This window comes from Myiozetetes cayanensis, unplaced genomic scaffold (genome assembly GCF_022539395.1).
Source record: "Myiozetetes cayanensis isolate MyiCay16 unplaced genomic scaffold, myiCay2020 scf19, whole genome shotgun sequence".
NCBI lineage: Eukaryota > Metazoa > Chordata > Aves > Passeriformes > Tyrannidae > Myiozetetes > Myiozetetes cayanensis.
In genome coordinates this window covers 13,752,860-13,775,064 of record NW_026087400.1, presented here as the reverse complement: position 1 = coordinate 13,775,064, position 22,205 = coordinate 13,752,860, and the positions used below count along the sequence as shown (strand labels likewise).

Below are 22,205 nucleotides of genomic sequence, written 5' to 3'. Positions count from 1 at the left end.
AGCCCTCAGATGAGCGATGAGGGATTTGATCTGAGAAAGAAAAGGGCACGCTGTGCTCATGGCCTCCCCCAGAGGGAAGCTGCCTACCTGTGACCCCACGCCAGCCCCAGGGCAGCAGGTACAACAAAGCATGACAGCTCCTCACTGCCCAGAGTCCCTTCAGCAGGCTGGAAGTTGTCCCTTGCCTTGGGCCTGCCCAAGATGGGAGGACGTGGTGGGGCCATGTGGGTGGAACGTGGTGGAGAGTGGCAGGAACTCTGCCTGCCCCAGGGCTCTCCCTGCAGCTGCCCCGAGCCCAGCTGGGAGGACAGCAAGACAGGCTGGACAGTCGGCCACAGCAGGCAGTGAGTGAGCAGGTCTGCCACAAGCAGCAGGGTTTTGGCTCTTGCAGTCCAGGCACCCACATGTTCCCTCCTTCAGGGCAAACTGCCCCAGGACCTGCCCTGGGGCACTGCAAACCCCTGGAGCCAGCAGAGCCCAGGGCACTCTCTGACACTGCCCTTTTCAGGAACAGCACAAACACCTGGGACTGTGACAGCTTTGCTGCCATGCACACTGGTAAGAGGCAAAGCACCCAGGGGCCCCATGCTGGGAGCAGGGCCAGGCATCAGGGGGCTGCAGGACAACAGCCCTGGGACCTGTTGGAGCTCGTGCAGGGTGAGAGGCAGGGAACAGAAAGCAAGCAAGATTCGAGATGTGAAGACTGATCCAGGCACCCAGGGGGTACTGGTCCCTCCCAAGGGCACCCCAGTGCCCACTGTCTGCCCACTCAGACTTCAAGGAGAGGGTGCTGCACCCAGGAGCTTTGCATTCAGGACTCAGACCACTTGTGCCACAGCAGTGTCCTTGCAGGGCTCTGCTGAGATATCCAGTGGGGGAGCATCGGAGTGGAGTCAGAGGAGACAGGGAAGCTGTGCCTCTCCTGTGTCACTGAGGGCCACCACACTGACCAGGAGGTTTGTAAATTAATGTGACGGAAAAGGGAAACTTCCAAAGGTGTGCTGTACCCCACCTTGCCTGTCAGTCTTATCTTGGGCACACTGTGCCATTTCCAGCCTCTGTGGCTGCCAGAGATGAAAGAGGCACCATCACAGAGAGGACAAGGCTTTTTGAAAGAACCATTTCCACAGCCATGAACGATCTCTTGGGGCCATGTCTGGATACAGCTTCCTTCAACCCCATCCCCAGGCTGCTGAAAAGACCAAGCAGAGGAGAACAGGCACTTCCTGACTTCCCAGCATGGAGAAAGGTTCAGCCTCGTCCTTCTGACAGAAAGCAAAACCAGTGGTGGAAAAGTATCCCAAGGCAGCCTCTCAGCTGTGCTCTTCAGCCACCAGCAGCAGAGACCCTGAGAGTCCCCTGAGACTGCTCCCTGTCAGGAATGCTTTCAAGCAGCTCCAACATAAACACCCCAACCTGGCGCTGGCTTTCCCAGCCCGCACCCAGCTCCAGCAGGCCCGGCGTATCCGGCAGCTCTTCTCAGGCTCCAGAGCTCCATTGTTTGCTTTTTCCCTCCCAGAAGCCTGGAGAAAAGACCCCCCACCTCAGCTCTGCCCTTTCTAGCAGTCGTTTTCCCGGTGCTGTGGCAGAGGTGAGTGGACAGGGATGTTGGTATTTCAGCAGCACCCACAGAGGGGCAGGGATGTGACCCACCCACAGCCAGGCCTGCCCAGCTCTGAGGACAGAAGCACATTGTGTTTGCACACCCTACCCCAAGGCTGGTGGCACAAGAAGGAAACAAACTGTATGAAGGACTCTGATAGTGTTTCTGGCCTGGTTATGAAGAACTTAATACTGGCACTAATTCTGCTATGCCCCGAAAAACGTGAGCCCATGATACGGCAAACCAGCCTAAGAGGTGCTGTCACAGCCACCTTCTCGTCACACACTCCCTCTCACTCCTCTTCTAGCACATCTTCCTGGCACTGTAAGACCAAGCCCTCACTCCCTCCCAGCCCAGGATACTGAGCTGTCAGAAAGGTGGGTAAGGAAGGGGTGAGCAGCACAACCTGCTGCCCACACAGAAGAGACCCTCACCTTCCTCTTCTAGGGGGTAGGATGCTCCCAGGGAAGGTGGATTTCTATACAAAGGATTTTAAGTTGCACTGTTATCACAAGGAGAACCTCAGAAACAGCACCCTCAAATATGTCCCTGATGCTGGGAAAACCAGAGGAAGAGGAGTTGGGACAGCAGAGCCCACTCCCAGCCCTGGCCAGCAGCGTGCCAAAACGCTGCAGACCAGCACACAGGCTCCACTCCCAGCCAGACTGTCTTCTTCAGGCCTTGGCTCTCTGCCATGCTCAGCCCTTTCTGTCCCGCTGCCTCGAGGAGTTCCAGCAAACCTCAGCACGGCTGCAGTGGCTCAGAGGACACTTCCAAAAGGCTGCATTCAGCCCTGGGCTGGTCTCACAGTCCCCAAGGGAACTTGTCCATCCTTTGCAGAGCTCTCCAGTATGTGAAAGGATAATTTGGCCATCACCTTCCCTGAAGAGAGTCCATCTTCCTTCCTACTGGGATCCCAAGAGCTCAGGAAGGGTCTGGAGCTGCGAGGCAAGAGCTGCCTGCTGTCCCTGTCGGGCAAGGGAGAAAGAAGAGCCAGTGCCGGGCTGGGCAGCCCCGGGAAGCATAGCTGAAAACCAGCCTGGGAACAAGAGCACAGGCAGAGGAGCTTCCCCAGGAGGCTCCAGGGATGGCCAAAGGCAGCAGGGACTCCCCCCCGGCCGCAGCTGCCATTTCCCTGGGACTGACCCCCTGTGTCACCTCGGGGAGTCAAAGGCCAGTGTCTAGAGAAGGCAGCCTTGAGCTGCTGTGCTTCAGAGAGCTGGAAGAGCAGCAGCACGTGGTGGGGCAGTGAGGGAGGGGTGGGATGGGCATGGAGACAGAGGGAATGGGCAGCAAGGTGTGAGCACAGCTTCCACCTGGCTGGGGAGCATCTCCGTTCTGCTTGAGGCTGCCGAGAGCACACAGAGGGCTCGGCAGCACTGAGAGTGGCAGCAGGCACAGCAAATTCAGCAGTGCTGATTGAAGGCTCAAGAGAGAAAAGGTGATAATGAACAGTCTACTAAAAGAAAAAAAACCTCAACCACAAAGTATTACTAAAAAAAGGACAAAATCCCTTCCCCCAGACCTCTGTGGCATGTGCTTGCAGGGGGCCCCTCGTGGGGACTACACTGGTCTCTTCCCTCTCCATCTATCACAGGATGACAAACATGAAGGAAAGAAAAACAGTACCTTTTGTGCTGGCACTAAGAGACAAAAGCAAAACCATTTTGGGTGCAGGTACCTTTAAAGATGTCAAATGCTACCAACAGCACTCAAGGGGCTCGCCCTATGTTTGTGCAGCTGCATCCCTCCGAGGGCAGGAAGAGGACATGCTGGAGTTTGCCTCTGGAGAACAACACAGACAACAGAACTGAGCAGCTCAGTGTGCTCATGCTGTCAGCATACCAGACATCCCAGCAAGGGCATTAGATCCCCCGGGAGCACTGGCTTGGGGCTCAGCTTTTGCTCCCCTTTTTATGAGCTTGCAAGAAATCCCTTCTCGAGTGTCAGACTTGGGTAACCAGATATGCAGCCCCTGCTCATACAGCAGAGACGACACAGGATGGATGTGCATGGAAATAAGCACAGCCTCCTGCTTCCAAGAAAGCAGCTTCCACAAACACTTACTGGAGTGAGAATCTGGAAGAGCCTGGCATGTCCAAGCAGCCTGTCAGCTCCCCAGTGAGCTGCCACTCGTGCCTTTCCCAATACTCGCCCTTTAGAGTTCCTTTCAGGCTCAAAGTGCCCCAGGGTTGCTGCAGAAACCTGAGCTAAGGATGGAGTAAGGAGGAACTCCTTCCCACTCCTTTCCTTGCTGGAGAACCGGAGGTGATGACAACGCTGCCTGGCTGGCAAGGAAAGGCAAAACAAACCCCTGCCCATATTGCATCACCTGCATCCTCCTACAAAGGGACGTGTGTGGGGTCATCCCTGCTGAGAGGTGGGTCACAGCTGGTATCTCTGCTCCCCTGAGGCACAGCAACTCCCCATACTAAGGCAGAGGCAGCCACATTCCCTCCCGAGAGAATGAGTCAGGAATACTTTGGACTCTGGAGCTCAGGATATCTTACACCTTATCAGGGCTCTTGCACTGAGTCCTCCGGAAATATTTAGTTTTGGAGTGCCTGTCCTGGCTGCCCCAGAGTGCCAGGCTGCAGAGGGACAAGGAAGGGAAGCCAGTTGCCTCATGGCAAATCCCATGTGCCTGAGAATCACCTGTGGACACTGGGAGTGACCTGAGGGAACTGGGAGCTACTCAGGTTCACCTGAAGGCATTTTTTAGTGGACTTCTCCTGGCAGGGCAGGGATCATCCTCTGGATGACTCTGAAGCTCAGAGGGACAGCAGGCATTGGGAGCACTACAGGTACCAGTAACGCTCTGGGCTCTTTCTGGTGCACTTTATGTGCATCACCAGTGTCTCCAGCCACTAAGTAAGCACTGAATACAGGAGAGCTTTGCAAGGAGCAGGAGACAAGTGATAAGCCTCACTTCAGGGTGCATAAACTTTCCAGAACTGCCATCCTACGTGGTTTTCAACATCTTGGCTTTTTTCTTCCCTCCTTGCCTGCACCAGGCACACAGAGAGGCAGCCTCGATCCCAACCTCAAGCTGTCAAAGCAGCCTCGCCTGCTGCACTGCCCAGAACCAGGCCAAGGCCCCATGGCACAGATGGCAGGAAAGTCAGGCTCACCCTGGCACTGCTCTCACCCGTGGATGAGTCACTTCTGAGCATGACCCAGCCTCGCTCACTGCACAGCCTCCCCAGCTGTCAGCACCACATTCCCTGGGGCAGGATGATGCCCAGGGCAGGAGAGAGGCAGGGTAGCCCCAGACAGTGTCCCAGGTAGAGGGATAGAGACTGTGGAGCCGATGCTTTTGTGCACCTGAAGCTGGCACGGTTTCAATACAATAAAAAGCCCCGATTGCTGTCAGACTTACTTGAGTGTAAAAAAATCTCTTAGCTAAACAAAATAGCATCCTGTTATTGCTCTTTCATTTCAGGCTTGGTGTGACCAAATAACTGTGCCCAGGAGCTCTGTCCTTGCCATCCCACCTCCTGCTCTGGCTGAAGCTGCAGGAACAGGTCAGCAGCCAGTAAGTGGAGAAGGAAGGAGCCAGAGCAGTCAGGCTCACCCACACCCCACAGCAGCTGAACCATCCCAACAAACCCTGTTGTGAGTTTTTGACAGAGCTCCTGTTCCTGCATGACACTCCTGCCTGTCCCCTCTCCTTCTGTTTAGCACACAGAGTGATGATTACCTTTTGGTGTGTGTTCTTATGGTGTCTCACGCAAACAGGGCCTGGCCCAAGCCAGGGATGTTCACTCTTCAGATACAAACAGAGAAGGCTGACGCTGTCCTTACCTGCCAGAAGGGTCTTTCCTCTTCTCCCCCGCACAGTCCCACTTGCCCTTCTCCGCGTCCTGCAGGAGGGCCATGTGGACGGGGGTGCCGCGGCCGTCGCTGCCGGTGCTGCCGCGGTGCTGCCGCCGGGAGTCAGGCTGGGAGCTGCGCTTCATGGCCTGGAGCTGCGCCAGGGGCACGATGTCACAGCCCTGGGGCCGGTGCCACACGGTCTGCCTCGTGATGGCATTGTAGTAGTAGAAGCGGTTGTTGTTCTGGTCGAAGAGCTCCCACCACTGCTTCTGGTCCGACTGGCGCACCTTCAGGTTGGGGGGGGGCTCCCAGCCGCACTCCCCGGTGGTCAGGTTGACGTACATCCGCTCCTGGGAGCGGGGCTCGATGATCTCCACCCAGTCCGAGCTGCAGGAACACCAGAGAGCCTCGTTAGTCTGGGCCAGGGGCTCAAGGCAAACGAGTTGTCTGGGAGCCCTACAGAGCTGCTGCCACTGGGCCAGGCAGCTTGACTGCAGATCAAAGCATTGCTCGGGGCCATTCAGCAATCCAACCAGTTCAGGAGAAGCCAGGGGAAGGCTTTGAGATGGGGCTGAGACAAAAGAGCAGCTCTTTGGCACAGGGAACGGGAGGTCACCTCCACCAGCCCGGACCCAACAAGCCCAGGGGCAGGCGAGCATGTCTGCTGATGCTGGGATAACTCACATCAAGAGCTGGCACAGTCACAGGAGCGCTGGTGCCTGGGAGATTAGCACAAGAACTTGCTTTCAGGAGGAGCGAGGATCTGCAGAGCAGGATCTGCTCCTTTTGGGAGCTGCACACTCCACCTCAGGAGACTAAAGCCCTGTTTCCCAACAGCGTGGGCAGCCTGCCCCATGTGAGTGCCTGCCTGCAGGCCCCACCTGCTGTGGGGCTGGAGGGGACCTCTGGGTCTCACAGACCCTGCTCAAAGCCCACAGTTGCCAGTCCAAAAGATAAGTGTGGGGAGTGACTGGTGGATGAAACCATCTCCACTGCAGGCTCTTCTTCCCCCTCTGCCCTGGCTGACGGGACAGAGCCCCCAGTAGGGTGTGAGGTGACCCAACGGACAGGCCCTGCTGTTGATCCACAATCCTGCAGCCCCAAATAGCCCCTGAGCCCCAGGGTCCCTTCACCAGCACCCAGACTGGCCCAGCCCAGGGCTCAGTGAGAGCAAGGCAGGCAGAGCTGTGGGACTGGTTTTCAGGCAGATCAGTGGGATGGCTTTGATGCAGAGGTGCTGGGCTGCACAGCCCTCACACGCAGCACATCATCCTTTATCACTGACCCACCAACCCCAAAGAGCTGCCCTGAGTGAAAGCAAAGCAGCTCAGCAAAGCCAAAACCATTTTGGATTGCCCAGATGAACAGAAAGGGGGTTCAAACCCCAACAAGGTCTCCTTCTGCAAAGGGAGAGATGCTGCCACCAAAGTGACCTTGTCCCCAGTGGTACCTCAGCATGGAACTGAAAAACAAGATAAAAACTGCCACGCCTCCCAACTCTGCTCACGCCCCCCTAGTCGTGGCCCCTCACCCTGTGTCAGTGCAGGCCACAGGAAGGAGCCCCAAGTTACTTTTGTTATTAATAAAAGCCATCTGAAGAGGGCAGGTCCAAGGTCTCCAGAGCTCACTCCGGCACAACCTCCAGCTGCTTCCCAGCAAGGGCACGGCAGCAGAAGCCACTACCACAGGAGAAGAAGGAGCAGGGAGATCCCACTGCATCCCTCTCGGGTCCTTGGAAGGATCAGGGGTGATGGTGGCAGCGCTTCAGTGCCTGAAATGGCAGCCTGGGCTCCAGTGCCCAGTCCTGCTGGCACGGTCACGGGACAGGAGGTGCTTCCTGGCAGGGCAGCCCAGCCTTTGGCTCTGCCCCCGCTTTCTGAGGAAGGTCAGAACGTCTCCTGTCACCAGGCAAGTCTGAGGGTGTGTTTAATTGCACATTGCACCGCCTTGCTAGGAAAAGCGTGGGTGGATTCAGTGCTGAGCAGTCTGGCATGCAGCCCTAAAAAGCAGACTGCTCCTCAAACCCTCTGAGGATTCAAAATTGCCAGGGACAATGTCAATTCAACCCAAAATAAATGTGAACTGCCTCTGAGGAGGTGCAATTCCCCTGCCACATCTACCATGCCATGCTGACCTCCCTGCAGTCTCATGGAGGGTTGATGGTCAGGCTACCACAGCCAGGCTGGCTGGGGAAGCTGATCCGGGTGAAAGCCACTTTTTTTGTGGCATAGGTCAGTTTTCAGGCAGATCTGCTCACCCAGCCCAGACTATCACCATCACAGCCATTCACACTGACCCAAGAAGCAGCTGGGAGCAGAGCACACCACCCTTGCCCATGGCACCAGTTCCTGCTGGTCTCCCACCCTCACCAGAGCACGGCAGGCCCCTGCCAAGAGTGTGCCTGCAAACGGATCCTTAGAAAACCCCGTGTTCAGAAAACATCTGGTTTGCTGTTTGGTATCTTCTGATCAAAACAACATCAGTTTCTCTATTTGATTCAAGGTGCAACATGAACAGCCATTTCAGCACCCCATGCCCTGGCTCAGGAACCACAGAAGCAGCTCTGTTCCTCCCAAGCAGTTGCAAGGTCAAACCGTAAGCATAGGGACAAAACAGCAAGTCACTGTCATCACCAAGGGCATCAGCAACTGCAGAGGTGTCATCCATCAACAGGGAACAAAAGGGAGGACTGAGAGCAGCAGCAGAGCCCAGCAGCACTGGGAGCAGAGCAAGAGGAGCATGTCCATGGAGAGGGCAATTAAGAAGTGCTGGTAGGACAAGGAACTGTCAGAGAGGGTCCAAGGGACGGCTCAGAGGGACACATGAGGAGCAGTAACCTTGGAGAGCACTGTAACTCTTCATGAGGACAGGCAGACAGCAGGAAAAGGGGCACAGAGGACTGAGAAGGGGACTCAGACCCAGGGGGCTCAGTGGCAGTTTTGGGGACAGGCTGCTGTCAGTGCTGGAATGGGGGGGAGTTCACCCAAAGGTGGGGGCACAGCTGCCACACTGGGGAGGGGCTGGGAGGAGGAGAGGTGGTGTTGGAAGGGTTGGAGGAGGAAAGCAGGAGCAGCAGTATCCTCACCAAAGCAGCACTGGAACACACATGGGGATGAGCCTGGGAGCAAGACAGGAGGCAGTTCTGGAGGATTCATTTGGCAAAGAGGGAAAAATGCAAAACTCAGCCCCAGCTGAGGGACTGAGAGGCAGTTGAGCCACCAAGCTTTTCAGTGCTCAAGAGCACACTGTGCTTGATGTGTTTGGCCAGCAACTGGGCTAGCAAAGCTTTGGAACACTGATGGCTGGACCCACACTGCTGCTCCTCAGCAGAGAGGAGAGGTCAGCTATTTTCTGTTAAGTGCAAGCTATTGAAAATAACGAATTCTTCTCATGGCACTCGGCCACGACCGAGTGTGTGTTGCTAACTATAGTCTTCCGCTTTAACAAGCTCACATTTATCTTTGTGTGCAAAGACACGTAAGTGGGTGACTTGGGTGGGTGACCTCTATGCTCCCCTTAATTGAGGGGCTGAGGATGACTGAGGTGGAGTTTAACCGGGGGAAAAAATCTGCACAGAACACACTGAAATACTAAAGAGTTTGGTACAATCACACTCACGCAAAGAAAGAAGAGGAAAAGCAAGGAGCACATTCCTGGAGCAGGGCCAGCCCCAGGCTGCCATACAAGCCTCAAACATAACATCAGGAACTCTGGAAAGATGTGATAAACCCAGGATTGCAGAGAGATAAAACCATAACTTGGACATAAAAAAAAGCATCAATTCCCATTCCACTTCACGGGGTTAAAGAAGTTTCCTGGGAATGGTTCAAATAATGCTTTTCCCTGTCCTTTCAGCTCTAAGTGCTGGGGATGCAGCAGCTGCAGTGTGTGCCCACTCCCGCTGGCACCACGGCGCTGCTCCCATCAGCGGGAGTTTGGGGACTCCGTGTCCCCAGGACAGGACTTCCCTTCAGGCCCCCTTTGCAGTCCCAGCCCAAACCCCCCTGCAGGCCAAGCGTGGGGACAGGCAGCCTGCTGGCACTGCAGTGGCTCCGGGGAACCCTCACAGCCACCGTCACAGCCACCCTCACAGCCACCGTCACAGCCACCGGAGCCGCCGCGCACGGGGATTTCAACAAATCCCCACTTGCTTCCAAAAACAAACCCGCATTCCAAATGTGCATCCCCCTCTATTGTCCCAGATTCCAGGAGCTTCCTCTGGGTCCTGAGCAGATGCATAAATCCTCTCCACACCTCACAGCTGGGACACAGGACCCAGCTCCAGCTGCTCGCCCCAGCAGCCTGACCCCCCGGCTGTGAGGGCACGTGCCTCGGGCACGCTGATGCTCTGGAGGGTGGCAGGACCACGGGAGGTGTTGGTGCCCCAGCAGGGAGGTGCTGTGAGCAGGATGGGGCACCAGGCACACAAAGAGCAGGAGGAAGGGCAGGGCCCCTTGTGCACCATCACATCTCACAAGGGCAGACAGGTTTGGTCCCACCTGAAGGCAGCAGCTGGGTTTTTTTAGGAAGGGTTGCAACACAGAGCAGGGAAGAGCCAGGTGGCTGCACTCTGTCCTGCAGCCTCGAGGACACAGGGATGGACATGGGCAAGCTTTGCTCCTTCAAAAACAGCTTGAGTCCCTCCTGGCTGCCATTCCTGCTTGGCAAAGCCTAGGAATAAAAAATAATGATGATAATTTTTAAAATGGGTATTTCAGCCTGAAGGGGCACCCTGTGAGCATCTCCTGATTAGATCTTCTCACAAAGACTGTAAATGTTTAGTATGAGGTCCAGGAAAGAATAATTTTTTTTTACCTAGAGAAAATGGAGCAGGACCAGAAAGGGAAGGGTCCAGGTACACGGGAAGAGTCACCTGCAGGAAGAGCTGAGAAACCCCAAGAAGTTAAACAGCAGCTCCTCCACAGAAGAGCTGATTTTCCTGCCACCATGCCCCAAGTGACAACACAGCCCAGGCAGCCAGTCCCTGGACACCACAAGCTCTTTGCAAGGCCGTGTAAAGGTAAGAATAGTAGAGAAATATTTACTTAGCTGGAACTGTCAGTTTGAGACCTCCAGCCCTCTGCATGAAGCCTTCTCCCCCCTAATTACCTGTGGAAGCTGCTCAGCACCAACCCGAGGACACAAAGGACACTAAAGACAACAGAGCATCAAGGAAAGCCATGGGAAACCTCTGCCTAGGGGAGCTTCACACCAGACTCCCAGCAAACCCCTCTGTATGGCTACAAGGAGAGCTCCTAGAACTTGATCCCCCATTTATCTTCCATGCTCTGTAATTTCTGGATTAATCTTCCATGCCAAGATCTCAGCTCCTTCCCCCCTCCCCCCTTCTTGGGGATGAGCCCTGTAGAGAGCTGGGGCAGCACTAAGCCCTTCTTGGCCAAACACAGCTCTGAAACAAGTAAGGATTTTTGAAGACTCATGCCCTCAGGAGGCCTGCAGCATACTCACAGCTGGCTCCAAGACAAAGCTGTCCATTGTTCCCATCATCAGAGGTCATCCAACTGAGGATGCGTCAATGCCGAGATAAGCGCCTTGTTAACGGGTCCTCCTTGAGGAGGAGGAGGAGGATGGAGTTCGGCCATCACACGTGGAGAGTGAAGTACAGCTCCCAGCCACTGTGTGACAGTGGCTGAAGGCAGGGTGGATGTAAATTCCATGGTTACTCATTGCAGAGAACAGGCAGGGTGATGGGGAGGGGCTGCTGGAATGATCTGCCCTCCAGAGATGAGGAGTTCAGAGCCTGATGCATGTGCTGCATGAGCAGGACAAGGGGCCCACGAAAAGGAGCAGAAGGAGCCTTGTGGAGAATGAAACCACATTCACAATCCTGGGTGCTCTAAAAGGAGGGCCCAGCAACAGAACAAGGCAAACCAGTTCAGGACTGGGGAGTGGGTATCATCCCAGAGGCACCGCAGCTGCTGACACTGCTGATCCTCTGCGAGTCCAGGCTTCTGGCTGGCTGAAGAGCAGCCTGGGCTGTGTTCAAGCACTCAAGCATCACCACAGATTTTTTTTTAAGAGGATCACGCTTGCCCCTTCACCTTCTGCACAACAGGCAAAGCCACCTCTTAAAAAACTTTGCTCAGTACAGACACTGAGCAACAAAGTGCAACCTCCAGGTGGCTTCAGATTGGCATATCAAAGCCAGGACAAGGCTGTAAAACTCATCTGTATCCTGGAGCTGCAGAGCCTCCAAGAAGGTCTCTAGCACCAGCTCCTTAAGGTGACCTCCCACCACCAGCTGACTTAGTCAATCCAGGCTTTACTCACTGCCTTCTTTCAGCCAAGTCCAGAAAAGCTGTAATTTACATCTTAGGACAAAAAAAGTACCCAAAACAAGCCTCTCCCCCACATATATATATATATATATGAACTTCTTTTAATACACATGCCTCCTTCTAACAAAAATTATAGAGGAACTAAAATAAATATAATGTCACCCTGTTCCTAAAACTCTCCTCTGCTTCTGAAAATAAGTGCTATGCAAACAAACCAGCCTCTGCCTTGCAGGAGACAGACCAGACTGTGAAAATACAGAACAAATGGCTGTGATTGCTCAAAGCCTGAGCACATATGCTTAGCTCCAGCAAGAGCAGAGCAGGGGCAGGCCTCTGAGAGCAGAGCCCAGCCTGGCAACACATGGCAGAGAGGAGAGGGAACAGCACCATGGCTTGGGTGGGTTAGGGGTAGCAGAGAGCCTGGAAAAGGTCCTACCACACAAAGCATCTCATTACTTTGGTGTTTTTAATTAAAAAAAAACATAACTAAAATGAAATAGGAACACCAGTGAAGCCCCAAGCCTTCTGCTAGGTGGTATTTTCAAAGACAGAGATGTCAGATGAGAAACTTGGTGGGTTTTTTGATTGCTTGGACTCTGTTGGCTCTTGCCTCTTTCCTGGCCATTCCCAACTTTCCCCCAGGCCAGATGCCAGCCCTGCTGGCTCCCACGGTGCTGCTGTTGGCCCCTCAGTTCACCCTGGCTTCAGAGCAGAACACACAGCAAAGGGGCAGCTCATTCCACGGGAGCAGGTTGGGGCAGCACCAAAATTAACAGCAGATTCCTCCAAAATCCTGTCTTGGAAAGAAAGAAGTAAGAAACAAGGACTTTCAGGACATAGATGAGATTTTCTGGTGTCTCTGTAAGAGCAGAGAGGGGGAGCAGAGGAGAAAATCTCTCATGGGATGACAGACACCATGACAAGTCATGCTACAATGATAATCAACTGAAAACAAAGCCCAGAACAGCCCCAAAGGCATAAGGCCCTACAGCCCAAGACCAGTACCTGAGACTTGGGTGGGATGGATGCACAGGCATCTCAGACTCCACATCTCAGCAGGGAGAAGGGAGGGCAACACAGAAACTCCCACCACCCCAACCTTCACGTTTCTCCATCATCCTCTCTGTGCTGAGCGCTGCCCACCAGGGCTGGACTGACCCTGTCCTGAAATCACTCCCAGCCAAGCCCTGGAGTCACACAGAGAAGACCTGCTGGGGAGGGGAAGAGAGAGGGATCTGAAGTGCTGCTTGCCCCATCCCATCCCTCACTCCACCCACCACAGGACTGGGGGTTCCACAACAGAGGGAAGAGCAAAGGGCAGGAAACATCCCTGTTTTCATGGCTTTGGGACAGAGCATAAAGCACCTGCTGGATGGGCACTCTGAGCAGGAGGAGTCCTGGTACTGGAGACAGTCACAGGCACCCAGGGACTGCTCAACCCAACGCTAAAGGAAACTGCACCTGAGGGCAGAAGGAACAGTAAAATCCACTCCCATTAAAAAAAATCTCAGCCGTGCAGATGGGTCTCAGTTCTGACTGCACCTGACAGCCAGGGAAGTGCAGGCTCCTGCAGCAGCTCCTGTGTCACACAGGGCTGGCTGCTGTGCCTGGCGAAAGCACCTGCTGCTCCCTTGGAGGCCAAGGGCCTCTCACTTCTCTCTGTCCCCAAACTGTCATTGAGGGTGAGCACCTCAGACTCTGCTACGAAGAGAGATCAGCTGTGGCCACTGCAGCTTGGGCAGGAGGCAAAAGACATGGCAAAAAGCATTCAGTGTCAGAAAGGTTACAGGTGCCTCCCTCTGCTCTTCTCCAGGGTCCCCAGGCTGGCCCAGGACACAGCTCTGGCAGGTGGCCTCTCCAGCCTCTCTGTCCCAGCCAGCCCAGGGGTTTTACAGCACTGGGAAGCAAAACCACTTGCAGAGCTGGAGCCCCAGAGTGCAGCAGAGAAGTGAGCCAGCTTCCCTGGGCTGCGGGGCCTGCCTGGACAACCCGGCCCCCGAGCTGCTGCCACCATGGCTGGAGTTTGCATTTTGCACGTGAGAGCACAAGGCCAAACCCCCAATCCTTAAACAGCCTCCCCAAAGCTCTGCTTTGCCCCAGACGCAGTGGCACCTCCTAAGCTCAGTGAAGGCTTCAGCTGAGTCGTTTTTCCTTTTAAGGGCTGAGCATTTGAGAATGAGTTGCAAAAGAAAAAAAAAACTGGCAGTTTTCATCCCCTCTCTCTCCCTCAGAAACGATCTGCACGGATCCACAGCCCCATCCAAATCCCAGCTGCTGGAGGGGAGGCAGCTGTGGGGGAGGCTCGGTGCCAGCAGGACAGTGCCTGCTCAGGGGCAGGGGGTGCTCTGGGGGGAGCTGAGCCTGGCACAGCTCGGTGCTGGCCCTCCCACCTGCATCAATCCCACCACACGTGGTAGAGCCTGTCGCCAGGATTGGGACTGACACCAGCACCACTGCACTCTGCCAGTGACTGCATCCCACCTCAGCGTGCTCATAACCAGGCTTTGTCCCCAACAGACAGGATTTCCATGGGAAAACTTCAATTTTAGCAATAACATAGGGAGGAAATAGTTCAGAGTTGCTTAGGTGAAGGCATTACAGGACAACCTACCAGTGCAGCAACAACTGACAACCACAGCTGGGATGCATCCTGCCTCCCTCCATCCCTGGTGCTGCCCCAGGCGTGCTGGGCTCAGCCCCAGGGCAGCAGCCTGATGCCTTCCCATCCCCCCCAAGGCCATGGCCGTGGTTTCAGGGAGGATTCGCAGAGACAGGCTGTAAGCACCGCTCCATGGGCAGCACCACAGTCACCCCCCTCCCCGGGGTCCCACCCAAGGGGGCAGCAGGACTCGTGCAAGGTCATGGCCAGAGCCTTCCAGGAGTGCACATCTCTGCAGGGAGGTACCCAAAGTCATAGATCTGCTTTCTCTTCGTGTCTTTTTGGGACACACCAAGCTAAGACAAAAGATTTCAGCTGGAACCGACCTGGGCTTCATCCACCTCAGAGTGTGTGCAGGCACCGAGTCACACAGGATCTGCACACCGTGGCAACCAAAGCACCCAAGAGCCTTCCAGCACGAATGCCCGGGCAGTTCCTGTTTCTATCAGGGGGATGGATGCAAACAGGAGGAAGGGATGGAGATGGAACCCTGTGTGAGTCTTGATGAGCCCCAGCACCCACTAGTGCTGCTCACTGACTGAGACCCCAGTCAGTGACCAGAAAGCTGCACGTGGCTCCACAGAGTTCTAAGACCCCCACACCTCTCGCCAGCTGCTGAACAGAAATAAACCAGACCTAAGCAGGGTGACACCTCCCAACACTGACAAGGCTGCATGTGGGGCCAAGAGCATCATGCTGATATAGCTGCAGGAACGAGGTGGGGAAGATACACCTGCCCAAAGGATAAAAGGCAACAGCCCAGAGCCTGGAGAAGCAGCATGCAGCAAGCACTCTCCCTGTGCCAAAGCAAGTAATGTCACACAGATGATATCCCTGCTATTTCAAGGACACAGCAGCACCCGCTGCCCTCTCTGTCATTCTAGGAATTACTGACAAAGGCCTTATCTAGCTGGTTGCCCAGCTGCTTCAGGACTGAGATTTACTCTTCCTGGCCTGCTGTATCACTGCTGAAGATTTCAGGGATTCCTCCCAGCACTGCCACGAAGCCCCTGCAGCTGCTGCCTCAGACGGCTGCTGCTGAGCAGAGCAGCCCGAGAACAGTGGGCTCCACAATCAGAAGCTGTTCTAGAGAAGCTGCAGCACCACAGAAACCCAGCAACTGCTCCAGTGCCCTGGCAGCAGCCCACATCACTCACACTGCGCGAGGAACACGACTGCAGTGAGTGATGTTCATCGTTTCTGTGCACAGATCCTCCTGGGCACAGTGATGGGATGCCAGGCATTGCACAGCCACAGCCACACTGCAGTGCAGAGGAGTCTCCCCATTACAGTAGGGGAAAAGAATAACCATTTTTGTCCCATCTAAAGAGAGCCTATAGCAGCCAGGAGAGAGCAAAGTGAACAGCCAGGTCCCAGAGGCTCATTTACACCAGGCACAGGGATGTTTGTTTGCTGCACAAGGGAACGCTGAGCAACCAGGAGAAAACATTTACAGAGGTTTCTGAACAGTGTCAAGGAGTGAAGGCTGGGAAGACAGGAACAGAAAAGGAGCTCCCAAAACCAGCAGAGGGAAACGTATCAGCCAGGACCTCGGGACAGAACAGTTACCACAGTGAGAGCGTGCAGGGATGGGGACTTGAAGGACCTCTCAAGACACCCACCTCTGGTCTAAAATAATTCCACCAGGCAATTAAAAAAAACCCATCACAGCTTTAGCTTTTCCAAAGGCAGCCCAGGAGCCAGCAGTGGCAGGGAACAGGAGCAGACTGAGGCTGTAATTACAGGGTGGAGCCCCTCACAGCCAGGCCATGCACAAGCGGCCCGTGTCACCCCAGGTGCCAGCTGCAGATGCCCAACAAACAGCCCGATCACAGAGCCTAGGGCTTTCAAGCACCACTCTGCAAAGCTACATATCTGAAGCAGCTACATTCCTAAATGTCTGACATTAAGAAAATAATGGCCCTCTGTCTCTCTTCATTTAAAGGGCTGCCAGTCATTTATGAGCTAAAACACAGAGTCCCTTGAAAACTCGTGCACAACACAGCCATGGACAGCAAGGGACCAGGTTATTTCTCGTCTAGCAGAGTCCACAAAACACTGTGGACTGAAAGCACAAAACAAATATAACAGTGTTTCATCACAACTTTTTTAGGCTGTTCCGTTCTTCAGCAAATCAACCCGGTTGCAGCTGTCTCTGCAGACTCTGCTGGAAAAACTAAGAACAAATGCAGTGAAGCTCTTGAAAGTATTAGCTGTCCAAGCTTGTTAAGCGTGACTCAAGTTAACCACCACAATGCCAGGATGGCAGAGGAATTTGGCAGCCAGTCAAAAGCAACAGGAATAACAGAGTCGGCAAACAAACAACTCTCCCTTGTGCTGCAAGCTGGGATCAGGAAGCTCATCCTGACAGGACTCTGCAGAGGAGCTGCCTCAGTGTCATCATTTTCTCCAGCCCAAAGCACACCAATTTCCTCTGGCAAAGAAACAGAGGCAGTAAGTAAATAGCCGAAAACCCCAGCCACGGAGTTCATAAACCCTTTACAAAACAATAAGCAAGAAAAATTAATTTCTCATGGAAAAGAGACTCTTGCATTTGTTTTGCCTACAGGAATCGCTGAACAACAAGCACACGGGACACAACTGTCAGGATCCTGCAAAGCCAAGGCACTGGACCCACAACATCGGGCCCTCCCCAGGGCAGCTCCCCGGCCCCTGCTCCCTGCACCGCTCCAGCTCTGAAAAGCTCACCTACCCAAGAGTGAATTCGCAGTTTGGGATGAAAAACACGGCCCATGTTTGATTTTTTCCGCTGTTTTTTTATTCTGATGTAATAACCCATGAGAGAACCTTCCTGCGAAAGGAAAGGCATGTTGGAAGCGTTGCCCCAAACTGACATTCTTTTCCTGACCGCCTCCAAAACGTCACGCTGTGAGCAGGAGTCACATCCCCTGAGCTGTATTTCGACCTCTGCTTTGTCTGCTACACACTTGTGTCTGCAAGATTAGCAGTGACTATAGTAACACCTTGGGACTCCCAGTAAACAAAAACACTAGTTATGGACAGTGCCAGTGCTTTGTCATTAACGAGATCGGGCTTGACTTAATGAGAAACTGAGACTGAGGCGCTTAAGCTTGTCTTAAAATGCACTCCCAGCCTTTTTAAAACTGAACATCTGCATTCTGGCATTGATAAAGTCCAAAATGGTCTCCCCTGGTTAATCCCAGCTTTATTTAGACTGCAAAGGCTCTCCCCCGTCATTATACATGACGGGGGAGAGCCTTTGCAGTCTAAATAAAGCTGGGATTAACCAGGGGAGACCACTGGAGTCTTCAACACGCTCAGGAGCAGAAGTGGAGGGGTAAGTACTGACCTCTTCCTTCTCCTGACCAGCGACAGGACTCGAGGAAACGACACGAAGCTGAGTTGGGGGAGGTTCAGGTTGGATAGCAGGAAGAAGTTTTTTCACCCAGAGGGTGGTTGAGCACTGGAACAGGCTCCCCAGGGAAGTGAGAGGATAAAGGATTCCATGTTCTCACCAAATCTTTTTCTCTCGGTTAATTGACTGACAGGGGGCTATCAATCTCCAATCAGGGAGATCTGGGGAAGAGTGATGTCAAAGACAGTGACATCAGAAGCTGCAAGTTTTGAGAGCGCCAAGAAGACTTTGAAGTTGGTGAGGAAAGGGAGGGAGGGGTTTAGAGTTAATACCTACACTTCTACAGAAGAAAAGTGAACTCCTCGCAGGAGAGAAGATTGACTGGGCAAAACAACTCCACCTCTAGAGGGATGAAAATGGGCAACTGCAGCTGTGAGTTGTGTAGGACCAGAAACAGAGCTGGGGACACACTCATCACCGTGATCCTCACCCTGTGAGTGCACTCCTTCACAGATGTTCAGGCTCAAGTGGAACCACCAGCCTGAGTAAAAGCCCAGGTCTCTCCTCTCCTACAGCTCCTTAATGGGTACCAAAAACCTGGCAATGGTATTTTTGACACAGTTGCAACTCAAGGGAGATTCTAACGGAGCTGGGAAAAGGTGGATGTGCACTTGGGGGTTTTAAACACAGTTAAATTCAAATGCTGCCAAGAACAGTTGAACTGCCATTTTAGATACACAGGGTGTATCTTGCTTAAATAACCAGGAGATAACTAAAGAAATCATGCAGACCAGAGCCTGGCCCAGGTTCTCACCCTTGACCAGGTGCACCAATCTGCACCAGGTTCTCACCCTTGACCAAGGCAGCCTGAAATCAACACTTGAGCTTCTGTGCATTGCTGGAACACTGAATATGTGTCATCTGTTTGTCCTGGTTTAAGGGAAGGGGGGAGCAAAAAAAAGAAAAGGGATAAAAAAAAAATTCAGACTGGGTTTTCTTATAAATAGCACATGAGAGACAGCTCAGCTCAGGAGGTGGCTGCAGAGCTGGCAGCACTAGACAGGATCTCCTGAACAAAAAAAAAATCCAGGAAATCCGCAGTGTCACTTCTCCCCACAATTGATTTTAAATGAGCTTATCCCTTGCACTTGGTACATGAGGAAGAAGAAACTTCCTGGCTACAAGGGGGGGAAACACAGTTATTAATAGCATCACAATGAGCAAGTATCAGAAGTTATGTTGCAGCCCTGGAAGATCTTGGCTGGATCATGAAAATATCTGTTGCCATGGCAGTAATTGCTATACATGGTAACAGTGAACACTGGGGTGAGAACAATTCACTTTTTGATTTGGTGCCCATAACAAGTTCCTTTTGTTTTCTTTCACCAAAACCCCAAGCATTTATTAGCTTGCATTCAGTCCAAAACTGAGCTTTTCACTTTCAGCAGTGGCAAGGAAGACAGCAAGAAAGGGGCAGATGCAGGAAGACAGCAAAGCAGGCAGCGCTCTCCCTGGCCTTCTGCACTGACAGGGCTGATGGACTGGGGCAGAGATCTGGACCACATTCCACTTCACTTTTTATCTGATGTCCACCTAGACAGTCTCTGTCTGCCTCCAGTACACAGGGTTTGCCACAGATAAAAAAAGAACAAAAATCAGCCCAGGCACTTAGAGCAAGGACTCTTCCAAGATGGGATGGCCTGACACTCAATACCCAGTGTGGCCGCAGACCACGACGGTGTCGTGACTGTCTCATTCTGTCCTTTGCTCCCCTCTTGGCTGTTCCCCAGCCTCCTCTTCCCTTCCTGCAGCGCTGCCAAGCACCAGCTGATACTTTCCAGAAACACCTGCTACCCTCAATTCATTCCTGAGTTTCAGTGCTCAGAATTTCTCCCCTCGTTTGCTCAGTCCATCACTGCGCTCATGGACATCGCACGCTCTTCCCCAGCCGGTGCTTTCATCCCCATTTCTAGGTCAGCCTGGCACCCCCAGGACTTCCCTCCAATCTACTCCTCATCTTTCCATTAACCATTTATCCACCCACACATCCCAGGATGGACTTTTCCTGGGTACCCTGTGCTGAAACCTCTCAGAGAGGTCCACTGGACCACTCCACTTGACCACCCCTGCCATGTGCTTGCAAACACCTTCCAGATGCCACTGGAGTCACGTGGCTCAGTTTTGGTCTACAAAAGCCATATTGGCTCTTCTACAACATGTCATACCTATACACATTCCCACTTAATCTTGGTTTCTGGAAACTTCCACAAACGTAAGACACACATCTTTGGTGAAACCAACTGTCCCTCCGTTCTGTCTACAGGTGAGACACCAGGAGAGGTTTGCTGGGCAGAGCATGTGAGCCTAGCCATGCCCTTTCTCCATATTCTCCCTTCTTCCTCCACAATCCACACATGTATTACAGATGCTAGAGGCACACCACTGGCTGTTCTTCCTAATAACTGTTTCAGGCTGGCTGCCCATAAGTTTACCCAAATACTTTTTTCAACCTGCTGATGCCTTTTGCATCCCAACCCCCCGAGAACAATGAATTCAGAAGTTCATCACACATTGCATAAAATAAATGGCCTTCCCTCTATCTGCTTTAAACCAATCTCCATTAGGTTTCAAGTGTTCATAGTTCTAGGGTCACCAGACCTGGTAGAAAAAAATTCAACCTAATCATAAAAAGGGGAAACGTTGTGCCCATCTTTAAAAAGGGTGGAAAGGAGGACCCCGGGAACCGCCCTGTCAGCCTCACTTTTGCACCTCAGAACGCCATGAACGGACCCTCCCTGAAGCTCTGCTGAGGCACAGGGAGGACAGGGAGGTGATTTGGGACAGTCAGCACAGTTTCACCAAGGGTGAGTGCTGCCTGACCAACCCAGTGGCCTTCTGTGAGGGGGTGACTCCAGCAGTGGGTAAGGGAAGGGCCACTGTCACAAAGTGACAGATGTCATTTATCTGGACTTCTGTAAAGCCTTGGACACAGACCCCCACAGCATCCTTCTCTCTCCAAATTGGAGTGATGGATTTGATGAGTAGACTGCTGGATAAGAAAGTGGTTGGACGGTCACATCCACAGGGTCGTGGTCAATGGCTCAGAGACCCAATGGGATCATCGACCCGTGGTGTCCCTCAGGGGTCTGTACTGGGACCAGTGTTCTTTAATATCTTCCTTAATGACACAGACGAAGGGATGTAGTGCACCCTCAGCAAATTGACTGGTTTCTTTGATCAACAGAGACAGAACTGATGATTGCAGAGAACTCTCAGTGACAACTCTGAGCTCCTTGCTCAGCTGTAACCACTAGTTCCAGGTTGAGCATCAAACAGGCCCACTACAGACCATTTTTCCCTGTGGGTTCACCACATTTTCCTACACTGCAGCTTATCTGTCACATATTGGTCCACTTGCTTGGTTCTGTGAGGTCCTTCTGGAGTTCCTCACATTGGTGAGGTATCCAGCTGCCTGCAGGAGCTGAGGATCCTCTGCAAACCCAAGAATTTCACTGCACCCCTCGATGCCTGAAGGCACCCACAGACTCAGCATCAGTCTCTTGGGCCTTGCTGCTGACTAATCCAGGCTCAAAAATGACCAGGAAGTCCCACCCTTTGCAGTCTATGCTTTCACCAGCTCTTAGTCCAGAATAAGACTTTTCCTCCACGCTTATGGTGATTTTGTCTCTTAAAAGCCTTTGCCAGAGAACCTTTGTTAGAAAACAAAGCCACATGAAGCCTTCTGGTCCTGCTCCCCAACCTCCAGCAGGTCTGTGAGGCAGGGCTTGCCTTTCCATCACTGCTCACCCTGCTCCGAGCAGCTGTGCCTGGCTGTGCCTTCGGTGACCTTGCTCTTCACTGCAGAGGGCTGGACACAGGGCTCACACCCCACAGCCCATGGAACCCAGAGTCCTCCCCACAGCCCTTCCCCAGCAGTGCACCCAGACAGATACTGAGCCACCTGCTGTCACTTCCCCACTTTCCTCAAGATTCCCCACTTTTAAAAATGCCATCGCATTTGGCACCGTCACTTTCTGTGATACCAAGGGCACTTCAGCAGCAGGATACACACGAAAGCATCTCAGCAATTCAGATTTCAGATCCTATGGCACTCTTGACTAAGCACTATCTGTTCCTTACAGTTTCTTATCAGTTCCTCTGTTTGCTCTAAAACTGTTTCTACTGGGGCTCAATGCAAGAACTTCTCAGACAGCTCTCCTGTAGCAAGATTGTAGTTAACAAAGCTCCTCCACAGGAGTCAAGTTGGCCAAAAAATGGTTTAAATTTTTTTGTGATGGCTTTATCTTCTACGCCTTTCACACCTTGATCTCTTCTGCTACCAGTTTCCAAAAGGCTTCTGGTGCATTTGAAAGTTAATCACAGTCGGCAAATTCACTCTTCAAAAGTCTTACTCTGGCCTGCCTTATTTTGATTTTAATCTGTTGAAATATATAGGTTTTTTGGTCTTGTTTGGATACAGCTTCCCCTTTT

At 53.0% G+C, this 22,205-nt stretch overlaps 1 protein-coding gene across 4 annotated transcripts in view; it reads right to left on the bottom strand.

The window, feature by feature from the left end:
- LOC126639062 (rho GTPase-activating protein 39-like) overlaps positions 1–22,205 on the bottom strand; it is a 54,727-nt gene that overhangs the window by 22,228 nt on the left and 10,294 nt on the right. For 2 of the 4 annotated variants that reach the window (XM_050313533.1, XM_050313534.1), the window contains exon 2: positions 5,408–5,806. In XM_050313533.1, the coding sequence (XP_050169490.1) occupies positions 5,408–5,806 (399 nt within the window). Of the gene's footprint in view, positions 1–5,407; positions 5,807–10,234; positions 10,867–10,888; positions 17,557–22,205 lie in introns of those variants that run through there. The other 2 variants (XM_050313532.1, XM_050313530.1) reach the window with 2 other exon arrangements.